This window comes from Pseudophryne corroboree, chromosome 4, assembly GCF_028390025.1.
Source record: "Pseudophryne corroboree isolate aPseCor3 chromosome 4, aPseCor3.hap2, whole genome shotgun sequence".
Classification (NCBI taxonomy): domain Eukaryota; kingdom Metazoa; phylum Chordata; class Amphibia; order Anura; family Myobatrachidae; genus Pseudophryne; species Pseudophryne corroboree.
Genome location: NC_086447.1, coordinates 235,548,698 through 235,560,959, shown reverse-complemented (window position 1 = coordinate 235,560,959; position 12,262 = coordinate 235,548,698). Strand labels below are relative to the sequence as shown.

Here is a 12,262-nt window from a genome sequence, read left to right as displayed (position 1 = left end):
CTAGTGTGAAGACTACATTAGAGTCTGCCTTCAATAACCAGGTCCCATGCATGACCAATAATCCATAAGTTTTTCTGGCCCTACTCCTATGGGTACATAACAGCATGGTTAATCGAACGTTTACGTTTCAGGGGGTTGTGAAACTGCTACCTTTATTTGGTTTAGCACCTGTGCTAAGTGTTTTGGGAAGTTTCTTTGGGTTCAGTATGGTCTTGAGATTTGGTTCTTTTACTGAACTAGTGCAAGGTGCACTTCTCATCACTAGAATGGGAAGGCTGATTTCACTCTGCGGAGGAGAACGGTGCCATCCAGCCAGGTGACCTCTAACTTCTGTGCCATTGTTAGTCAAGTGGTTTCAGAGATCAGCTGACCATTCTTTCTTATGAACAAATAATAAAGCCACCCATTTACACAGTCACTTATGTCTCATGTCTTCATTTATTTTTTATATTTTTAAGGCCTAATTATGCTACTATGCATTTGGGCAGAAGATGTCATCAGCTGCTAGGACGTTTATAAGATAAAAATGCCTCCTTAACTGACAATTGTAGTTTACTCTTCCTTGGAACGGTTTACGGGGAGTGAATGTGACATGGCACTTAAAGTGGAGAAAGATAAATTATCAGCCAATCCACTTCTATGATTTTTCAAGGCTTTATTTATTAACAGTTTCTTATATAGCGCAGCATATTCCATTGCACTTAATATACCTCCCCCCCTCCCCAGTAATGCTTTTAGCTATTGTATCTAAGGCAGTGGAGAAGTGGTGTGACCTTTTACTAGAAAGGATCCAGTCAGACAGCTGCAAGTCTCTGTTATTATCCATTGCAGAGCAGCTCAAAGTAAGACCAGATTATTTGGGAGAAGCTGCTTTCGATGCATCTTAAGTATAGTCAAAGATTTCTGGGCTATTCTAAGGTTAAGTTCATGGAATCCTGATTCGGAGACAAATACATTTTTAGAGGGCTTACCTTTTGAGGGAAATGTCTTGTTTGGCCCAGAACTAGATAAAAGAATTTAAGGCCACCTTTTAAACAGCAGTCAGCCTCCTTTCGGCCCAGGGACAGTTGCCCTTGCTTCGAGGGTTTGCAAATTTAAAAATATAAATTTTCTCTATCGTCCTAGTGGATGCTGGGGTTCCTGAAAGGACCATGGGGAATAGCGGCTCCGCAGGAGACAGGGCACAAAAAGTAAAGCTTTTCCAGATCAGGTGGTGTGCACTGGCTCCTCCCCCTATGACCCTCCTCCAGACTCCAGTTAGATTTTTGTGCCCGGCCGAGAAGGGTGCAATCTAGGTGGCTCTCCTAAAGAGCTGCTTAGAAAAAGTTTAGCTAGGTTTTTTATTTTACAGTGATTCCTGCTGGCAACAGGATCACTGCAGCGAGGGACTGAGGGGAGAAGGAGTCAACTCACCTGCGTGCAGGATGGATTGGCTTCTTGGCTACTGGACATCAAGCTCCAGAGGGACGATCACAGGTACAGCCTGGATGGTCACCGGAGCCGCGCCGCCGGCCCCCTTGCAGATGCTGAAGTCAGAAGAGGTCCAGAATCGGCGGCTGAAGACTCCTGCAGTCTTCTAAAGGTAGCGCACAGCACTGCAGCTGTGCGCCATTTTCCTCTCAGCACACTTCACACGGCAGTCACTGAGGGTGCAGGGCGCTGGGAGGGGGGCGCCCTGGGAGGCAAATGTAACCTATATAAAGGCTAAAAATACCTCACATATAGCCCCCAGAGGCTATATGGAGATATTTAACCCCTGCCTGATTTCTCTAAATAGCGGGAGACGAGCCCGCCAGAAAAGGGGCGGGGCCTATCTCCTCAGCACACGGCGCCATTTCCTCTCACAGCTCCGCTGGTCAGGACGGCTCCCAAGTCTCTCCCCTGCACTGCACTACAGAAACAGGGTAAAACAGAGAGGGGGGGCAAATTTATGGCGATATTTTGATATAACAAAGCAGCTATAAGGGAGCACTTATTATAAGGCTTTCCCTGATATATATATATATAGCGCTTTTGGTGTGTGCTGGCAAACTCTCCCTCTGTCTCCCCAAAGGGCTAGTGGGTCCTGTCTTCGTTAGGAGCATTCCCTGTGTGTCTGCTGTGTGTCGGTACGTGTGTGTCGACATGTATGAGGACGATATTGGCGTGGAGGCGGAGCAATTGCCAAATATGAGGATGTCACCCCCTAGGGAGTCGACACCAGAATGGATGCCTTTATTTATGGAACTACGGGATAGTGTCAACACGCTAAAGCAGTCGTTTGACGACATGAGACGGCCGGACAATCAATTAGTGCCTGTCCAGGCGACTCAAACACCGTCAGGGGCTGTGAAACGCCCTTTGCCTCAGTCGGTCGACACAGACCCAGACACAGGCGATGACTCCAGTGGTGACGGTGACGAATCAACCGTATTTTCCAGTAGGGCCACACGTTATATGATTTTGGCAATGAAGGAGGCGTTACATTTAGCTGATACTACAGGTACCACTAAACAGGGTATTATGTGGGGTGTGAAAAAACTACCTATAGTTTTTCCTGAATCAGAAGAACTAAATGACGTGTGTAATGAAGCGTGGGTTGCCCCTGATAAAAAGCTGATAATTTCAAAGAAATTACTGGCATTATACCCTTTCCCGCCAGAGGTTAGGGAGCGCTGGGAAACACCTCCTAGGGTGGACAAGGCGCTAACACGCTTATCTAAACAAGTGGCGTTACCCTCTCCTGAGACGGCCGCACTTAAAGATCCATCAGATAGGAGGATGGAAAATATCCCAAAAAGTATATACACACATGCAGGTGTTATACTACGACCAGCTATAGCGACTGCCTGGATGTGCAGTGCTGGGGTAGTTTGGTCAGAGTCCCTGATTGAAAATATTGATACCCTGGACAGGGACAATATTTTACTGTCGTTAGAACAAATAAAGGATGCATTTCTTTATATGCGTGATGCACAGAGGGATATCTGCACACTGGCATCACGGGTAAGTGCTATGTCCATTTCGGCCAGAAGAGCTTTATGGACGCGACAGTGGACAGGCGATGCGGATTCAAAACGGCATATGGAAGTTTTGCAGTATAAAGGGGAGGAGTTATTTGGAGTCGGTCTATCAGATTTGGTGGCCACGGCTACAGCCGGGAAATCCACCTTTCTACCTCAAGTCACTCCCCAACAGAAAAAGGCACCGACCTTTCAACCGCAGCCCTTTCGTTCCTTTAAAAATAAGAGAGCAAAGGGCTATTCATATCTGCCACGAGGCAGAGGTCGAGGGAAGAGACAGCAACAGGCAGCTCCTTCCCAGGATCAGAAGCCCTCCCCGGCTTCTACAAAAGCCTCAGCATGACGCTGGGGCTTCTCAAGCGGACTCGGGGACGGTGGGGGGTCGTCTCAAAAATTACAGCGCGCAGTGGGCTCACTCGCAAGTAGATCCCTGGATCCTGCAGATAATATCTCAGGGGTACAGGTTGGAATTAGAGACAGATCCACCTCGCCGTTTCCTGAAGTCTGCTTTACCAACGTCCCCCTCCGAAAGGGAGACGGTTTTGGAAGCCATTCACAAGCTGTACTCTCAGCAGGTGATAGTCAAGGTACCTCTTCTGCAACAAGGGAAGGGGTATTATTCCACTCTTTTTGTGGTACCGAAGCCGGATGGCTCGGTAAGGCCTATTCTAAATCTGAAGTCCTTGAACCTGTACATAAAGAAGTTCAAGTTCAAGATGGAGTCACTCAGAGCAGTGATAGCGAACCTGGAAGAGGGGGACTTTATGGTATCCTTGGACATCAAGGATGCGTATCTCCACGTTCCAATTTACCCCTCACACCAGGGGTACCTCAGGTTCGTTGTACAAAACTGTCACTATCAGTTTCAGACGCTGCCGTTCGGATTGTCCACGGCACCTCGGGTCTTTACAAAGGTAATGGCCGAGATGATGATTCTTCTTCGAAGAAAAGGCGTATTAATTATCCCATACTTGGACGATCTCCTAATAAGGGCAAGGTCCAGAGAACAGCTAGAGATGGGATTAGCACTGTCTCAAGAAGTGCTAAAACAGCACGGGTGGATTCTGAATATTCCAAAATCCCAGTTAATGCCGACAACTCGTCTGCTGTTCCTAGGGATGATTCTGGACACGGTTCAGAAAAAGGTTTTTCTCCCGGAGGAAAAAGCCAAGGAGTTATCCGAGCTTGTCAGGAACCTCCTAAAACCAGGAAAGGTGTCTGTACATCAATGCACAAGAGTCCTGGGAAAAATGGTGGCTTCTTACGAAGCAATTCCATTCGGCAGATTCCACGCAAGAATTTTCCAAAGGGATCTGTTGGACAAATGGTCAGGGTCGCATCTTCAGATGCACCTGCGGATAACCCTGTCTCCAAGGACAAGGGTGTCTCTTCTGTGGTGGTTGCAGAGTGCTCATCTATTGGAGGGCCGCAGATTCGGCATACAGGATTGGATCCTGGTGACCACGGACGCCAGCCTGAGAGGCTGGGGAGCAGTCACACAAGGAAGAAACTTCCAGGGAGTATGGACGAGCCTGGAAACGTCTCTTCACATAAACATTCTGGAACTAAGAGCAATCTACAATGCTCTAAGCCAGGCAGAACCTCTGCTTCAGGGAAAACCGGTGTTGATCCAGTCGGACAACATCACGGCAGTCGCCCATGTGAACAGACAGGGCGGCACAAGAAGCAGGAGTGCAATGGCAGAAGCTGCAAGGATTCTTCGCTGGGCAGAGAATCATGTGATAGCACTGTCAGCAGTGTTCATCCCGGGAGTGGACAACTGGGAAGCAGACTTCCTCAGCAGAGGTAACCCGTTGGGAAAGACCAATGGTGGACATGATGGCGTCTCGCCTCAACAAAAAACTGGACAGGTATTGCGCCAGGTCAAGAGATCCGCAGGCAATAGCTGTGGACGCGCTGGTAACGCCTTGGGTGTACCAGTCGGTGTATGTGTTTCCTCCTCTGCCTCTCATACCAAAAGTATTGAGAATTATACGGCAAAGAGGCGTAAGAACGATACTAGTGGTTCCGGATTGGCCAAGAAGGACTTGGTACCCGGAACTTCAAGAGATGATCACGGAAGATCCGTGGCCTCTACCTCTAAGGAGGGACTTGCTTCAGCAGGGTCCCTGTCTGTTTCAAGACTTACCGCGGCTGCGTTTGACGGCATGGCGGTTGAACGCCAGATCCTAAAGGAAAAAGGCATGCCGGAAGAAGTCATTCCTACTTTGATTAAAGCAAGGAAGGAAGTAACCGTGCAACATTATCACCGAATTTGGCGAAAATATGTTGCGTGGTGCGAAGATCGGAGTGCTCCGACGGAGGAATTTCAACTGGGTCGATTCCTACATTTCCTGCAATCAGGATTGTCTATGGGTCTCAAATTGGGATCTATTAAGGTTCAAATTTCGGCCCTGTCGATTTTCTTTCAAAAAGAATTGGCTTCAGTCCCTGAAGTCCAGACCTTTGTTAAGGGAGTGCTGCATATACAGCCTCCTGTGGTGCCTCCAGTGGCACCGTGGGATCTCAATGTGGTTTTGGACTTTCTAAAATCTCATTGGTTTGAACCACTAAAAAAGGTGGATTTGAAATATCTCACATGGAAAGTGACCATGCTTCTAGCCCTGGCTTCGGCCAGGAGAGTGTCAGAACTGGCAGCTTTATCTTACAGAAGCCCATATCTGATTTTCCATTCGGACAGGGCAGAACTGCGGACTCGTCCGCATTTTCTCCCTAAGGTGGTGTCAGCATTTCATCTGAACCAGCCTATTGTAGTGCCTGCGGCTACAAGTGACTTGGAGGACTCCAAGTTACTGGACGTTGTCAGAGCATTAAAAATATATATTGCAAGGACAGCTGGAGTCAGAAAATCTGACTCGTTGTTTATATTGTATGCACCCAACAAGATGGGTGCTCCTGCGTCTAAGCAGACGATTGCTCGTTGGATCTGTAGCACAATCCAACTTGCACATTCTGTGGCAGGCCTGCCACAGCCTAAATCTGTAAAGGCCCACTCCACAAGGAAGGTGGGCTCATCTTGGGCGGCTGCCCGAGGGGTCTCGGCATTACAACTTTGCCGAGCAGCTACGTGGTCAGGGGAGAACACGTTTGTAAAATTTTACAAATTTGATACTCTGGCTAAGGAGGACCTGGAGTTCTCTCATTCGGTGCTGCAGAGTCATCCGCACTCTCCCGCCCGTTTGGGAGCTTTGGTATAATCCCCATGGTCCTTTCAGGAACCCCAGCATCCACTAGGACGATAGAGAAAATAAGATTTTACTTACCGATAAATCTATTTCTCGGAGTCCGTAGTGGATGCTGGGCGCCCATCCCAAGTGCGGATTATCTGCAATAATTGTACATAGTTATTGTTAACTAATTCGGGTTATTGTTGAAGGAAGCCATCTTTCAGAGGCTCCGCTGTTATCATACTGTTAACTGGGTTTAGATCACAAGTTGTACGGTGTGATTGGTGTGGCTGGTATGAGTCTTACCCGGGATTCAAAATCCTCCCTTATTGTGTACGCTCGTCCGGGCACAGTACCTAACTGGAGTCTGGAGGAGGGTCATAGGGGGAGGAGCCAGTGCACACCACCTGATCTGGAAAAGCTTTACTTTTTGTGCCCTGTCTCCTGTGGAGCCGCTATTCCCCATGGTCCTTTCAGGAACCCCAGCATCCACTACGGACTCCGAGAAATAGATTTATCGGTAAGTAAAATCTTATTATTACTACTAAAAATGGAGCCAGGCAAAACAGGTGCCACTGCCTAGCCTCCATGAAAAGTCAGCATAACAGGAAGAGCATACCCCCAGAAATGTCTGTGGTGGGTTCCCGTCTACTGTCATTCAGGAATCCGCGGAGAAGGTCCATGGGTGACAGCAGAGGTGTAACTGTGGGAGGCAACAGAGCCGGCTGCCACTGGGCTCCTGCTTTGAAAGGAGACACCTCCTCCAGTTTCATATGTTCAGCGACACCATTCAAATAATTTTATTTGAAATGCACATTTTATAAGTGCCTACCCTGGATTAAAACCCATGACCTATTACACTGGAAGCATACACCTTACTGATGAAGCTATTTAATCCTGTATAGGAAGCCTGAGAATTCTAACTATATGTAGTTACTTCTCTGGCACTTACAAGTAACTTCATATAGTTAGAATTCTCATGCTTCTTATACAAGAACACATAGCTCTATCAGTAGGTTCCGGTATGAATGGTCGACCATGTTATGGTTGACAGTCATTAGGTCGACCACTAGTGGTCGACTTTGACATGGACAAATTGTCGACACATGAAAATGGTCGCCGCATGAAAAGGTCGACATGCGTTTTTTTACTTTTCTTTTGGTGTTGTTTTCTGCGTAAAGGGACGGGGAACCCCAATTAGTGCACCGTGTCCCCTCGCATGGCTCGCCATGCTTCGGGCAAGGTGCCTCGCTCCGCTACCGCTGCGCTCGGCACAGATTACCGTTCCCAATCATCGTCCACGTGGATCGTAAAGTATGGAAAAGTTCCCCAAAATAAATGTAAAAAAAATCATGTCAACCTTTTCGTGTGTTGACATGTCAGTGTCGACCAATAGTGGTCGACCTAATCAACTATAACATGGTCGACCATCCAAACGGATACCCTATCAGTAAGGTGCCTGCTTCCAGTGTAATAGGTTGTCTGTTCCAATCCTTGGTATGACACTTGCAGATTAATTGCCAGAGAAATACTCAGCATTGTAAGTGACTGAGCAGATCTATGTAGTGTGTGGCTGCACACTACATAGATCTGCCTAGTTGCAATGGGTTTGAACTGACCATTCTAATTAGTAGCTTCATATAGTTAGAATCTTCAGGCTTGCTATGCAGGAGCAAATAGCTCTATCAGTAAGGTGTGTGCCTTCAGTATCACAGGTTATGGGTTCTAATCCTGGATATGACTGTTAAGAAATGGTATTTAAAATAAATTTACAATGAAATGTGTGTGTGTCTGTCTGTCTGTCTGTCTCTCCAGTTGCCCGGAGGAAAGATATAAATATTGGTGCCACCCCATACATAGATAAGTGTGTGTATACTAGGATGAAGTTACGCCACTGGGTAACAGATATAACAGAAGAGGTTAAATTCTCAGTCTATACTCTATAGGGTTCGCCAGGTGCTTTTCAGTGGGATGTAGTCGGAATCCTGACAGTCAAATACTGACGCCGGGATCCCGATCGCCAGAATGCTGGCAGCGCTGCCAGAGCTATTCCCACTCCTGGGTGTCCACGAGACTCATGGAGTGGGAATAGAACCTGTGGAGAGCGTAGCGAGCCTGCAAGGGGCTTCGTTCCGCTGGCCCACCCTGCCAGGATCCCCAACCACTTTTCGACAGGGCAGGCTATCGCAACTCGTCAGGACTCAGGAATCATTGTCCCAGTACCAGAATGTCAAAAGAAATGTGATCTTATTCCAGTCTGGTTTTAGTCCAAAAACCAGGTGGTATTCACTGCACCACACAAGTGGGTGTGGTATGTTAAATAGACTAGACTTAGGTCGACAGTGTCTAGGTCGACCACCATTGATCGACAGTAACTAGGTCGACAGGGACTCTAGGTCAACATGAAAAAAGGTTGACATTAGATTTAAAAAAAAAAATTGGTGACGTTTTCTTTTTATAGTGACTGGGAACCACAATTAGTGCACCGTGTCCCCTCGCAAGGCTCTCTTCGCTCGCCATGCTTTGTGCAAGGTGCCTCACTGCGCTCTGCACAGGTTACCGTTCCCAATTGTGGATCGTAAAGTATGAAGAAGTTCAAAAGTCAGAGTCCCTGTCGACCTAGAAACCATGTCGACCTACTTACTGTCAACCAATAGTGGTCAACCGAGACAGTGTCAACCTTAAGGGCCCCATGCACTACAGCGACATGTCCGTCTGACATGTCACGGGCGAACACCCCCGGCAGCCTCCGGGGGGGGGCAGGATCGCCCAAGATATATCGTATGCCGTCCTTTTGCATATGATGTAACTTGGGCGATCCTGGCCGATCCCAGCCATGTCTGTGGGGTCGGTCCAGATTGAATGTGCAGCACATTCAATCTGGAGGATCCGATCCGATGCTCACGGGAACACGCAACGAACAGGAAACGCCTCCAAAATGCCCGATTTCATCCGATATATCGGGACGAATGACCGAAATCGGATGAAATCGGGTATTATCGTCCTAGTGTATGGGGCCCTTAAGTCTTGTCGATCTAGAGACCAGATCCCCACACAAGTGTATATCTATATAAAGTAGGTAAAGTCTCCCTCCTCCTTCTTCTTTTTTTTTGGGGGGGGGGAATAGTATCTTTGATCCCTGTTTAGCAGGAACTAATAACCCAGTAAATCTGGTGGACCTTACAATAGATAATAAGCTCTGTTTCCATGAAAACACACTTTATAAATAGCCCAGTAAGTGAGTGGACATCAACAATTACTCTGCATGGCTAGAATTAATGTAACTGGGTAGGCAGTAACATTAGTGGAAATTTTGCTTCTCCCCCTTAAATAACTTTAGTTAAAATGGTCTACTGAGAAATGTTGGAATGTCTGATGGGGTGTGTGGGCTGCAGTCAGTAGTTGTATGCAGGGAGATGTAAGGTGAAAACAGGATAGGTTGTGTGGCGTGTTGTGGGTTTAAGAAGCAGGAAATTCTAACATCATTAGAATAATTCTGACAATTTGTCTTTCAGTGCAAGCTTTTAGAAGCCGCAACCCGTGCTTTTTATACCTAAAGCGTTTTCTCTGGACTTCCTGGAAAGCATAACTTTCAGCTGCTGTATAAAAGCTACAGGTTTTCACAATCTACGTAGAAGCCTGTAGCTTAGGGGAGGAAAAAAGTTGTGCGACTGATTTGTTTTCAAATAATTTTAGTCTCATGGTGGTACTGACTTAAATATTTATACATATATATGCAAAAAGATATAAAAAGGCCTCAGGGGTGTCAAGCGGCAAAGTGTTTTCCCATTTTTGGAGTGAGTAACATGAATTATGTCTTAGTCTTGGACAGTTGACTTTAGTTGGGTAGATGACATCAGGTAACTAGCGACAATAATAGTCTGTTTTCTTTCTATGTCTCCATACACAAATGCATCCGTGCACGTCTCTGGAGAGTTACAGTAACCCTGGAGAGCTCCAATGGTGACAGATTAGGAAGGGTAGAAGCTTTTATGGTCATTTACTCAAATACATCTTGCAGTGTTTGTATAGTTATATTTTATTCCTATTATATTTTTATAGGTTTCTCAGCTTACGAGACAATGGAAATGAAAGGTAATGATCTATTTTATTCCTATAACTAAACTGATTTAAAGTCACTTAAAAGGTTTTGAAAATGAGAGTTGCAGAATATTCTGCAGATTTTTTTAAATCTAAATTGTGTTTTTATTTATCTGTTCTGTATGGTGTATTTTTTTAATGTAATATTATTTTCTCACATGGACAGTTAGTTCAATGTGCTAAAGCTGAATTTCCTTCTACTCTTGGCCAGACCCGGTGCTGTTGCTCAATGCTGTCTTTTCTTTCCAGGACTTCTCAATGTCATTTATCACTATTAAAATGGTATGAGGTGGGGAGCAAGTGCAAGGACTGATTACAGGCCACTGCCCTATCACTTCCCATAAAACAGCTGGTGCTCTGGGCTGGGTCTATAAGAAGAACCAGTGGAGCACCAGGAAAAAAGAATAAATACTTATCTCTGTAAAGTGGGTTCTTCAAATCTGCCAAAAATATAAAAAACAATCATTAGAAACGTTTTTTTTTTAAATGTTTCATCAGCTGTCTATTTCTATTAGAGAACTGTGAATTGTGACTTCATATTCTGTCTATGTGTTGCTTGATGTGCAGATGAAAAAGTAACAGAGGAACTGGCTGAAATAACAATGTCTCTTTTTACTTGCTGTGACTCTAAAATAATCATCTTCTTTTGTTCAATTAGATGGTGGTCATGCATATGACCCAAACGCTGGCCCAAATTACCCTCCTGCAATGAACCCAGCTGCAGGACACATGGGTCCAGGTTATCCTGGGGCAGGATATCCACCTACTAACTACCCTGCTCCTGGGTACCCACCTGCCGGTATGCCTGCTCCTTATGGCTATGCTCCAGCCCCACAAGGACCATACCAAGGTAAGCTGTTGAGACGCACAGGATTGCAGTTCATTATGTTTGCTAATAAAAATGAGTGACCTTATTGTCAAATTCATGGCGGAACAGTCCAGTCCCTGTGAGAAGCTTTGACGATACAATTATTATCTGCTTTGCCATTCTGCAGTAATTTATGTAAGGTTTAAATATAGAATGTCATGCTAGCCTCCGCCAGAAGTCTTGTTGACCATTTAATAGAAGTTTTGTGGATTCTTGGTGGGGGTGGGGGGGGGGGGGGGGGGGGGGGAATAAAAAAAATAAATTATCTTGTCTGACGAACAGGAGAGGAGTGCCTTTCTGTGAGGGTACTTCAGAGGTGACAGTGTATTGTGTAGAAAACCTTCTAGAAAGTGAGCTAAGGAAAAGAGTTAGGGAGTGTTTAAAGCAAATGTTTGCACCTACATAACTGTATTTCTGGGACATGGGCTTAGTGACTGAGGTATAATGTTATTTTTAGGGCTCTCACTTTGTTGAATTTGTGTGTTTATAAATATTTAACTTTATCTACAAGTGAAGTGATTGCAAAGTTACATCAGACAGGTTGAAATACTTTGAAGCAGATCCTTGTTAAGTGCAGACTATTCAGAGTCGTTGTTCTTGCTTAGTAATATTATTTTTATTTCATTAAATCTGCGGTCATGCCTTACTATAGTTCTTATAGTATAATTAGTCTGCTATAGTTTTGTTTTATGGCTTTTGTACTTCAAATATGTGTTCTCAGTCACTTAGTGCATGTACAAAATGGTGCTCTGTTGGTGTAAGCTTTCCGTGGGAGCCAGCAATAAAGGCTCCCAAGTGGGAAGGGGGGGGATTTAATTTGGTACAATATATTCCCCTTTTTCCCCATTTTTAAAAATTCTATATACAGAACATTGTTTATTTTCATATCTGTTACTCATTTGTTTCCTTTCTCACAATAAAACAATTTCTTGTAAATGTTTGAGATGCAGATCCACTGGCTACCACCCTAAATGTACCCTGGGCCCTGGTGCAGATCTGTACAGAAACCCTTCAAAATATTTTGCTTTAATACTCCTTAAAGGCTGCATTTTACCAGAGTTTGAAAGCATGAGCCTTTAGATAAAGGCAAACAGTGTTCTGGT

The 12,262-nt window shown here is 45.4% G+C and overlaps 1 protein-coding gene across 2 annotated transcripts in view; it reads left to right on the top strand.

Moving 5' to 3' along the window:
* The window catches only part of LOC134909271 (phospholipid scramblase 2-like), a 128,497-nt gene that overhangs the window by 53,321 nt on the left and 62,914 nt on the right, over window positions 1-12,262 (top strand). For both annotated transcript variants that reach the window (XM_063915970.1, XM_063915971.1), the window contains exons 2-3: window positions 10,253-10,285; window positions 10,950-11,141. In XM_063915970.1, the coding sequence (XP_063772040.1) occupies window positions 10,273-10,285; window positions 10,950-11,141 (205 nt within the window). In that variant the 5' untranslated portion in view covers window positions 10,253-10,272. The remainder of the gene's footprint in view (window positions 1-10,252; window positions 10,286-10,949; window positions 11,142-12,262) is intronic.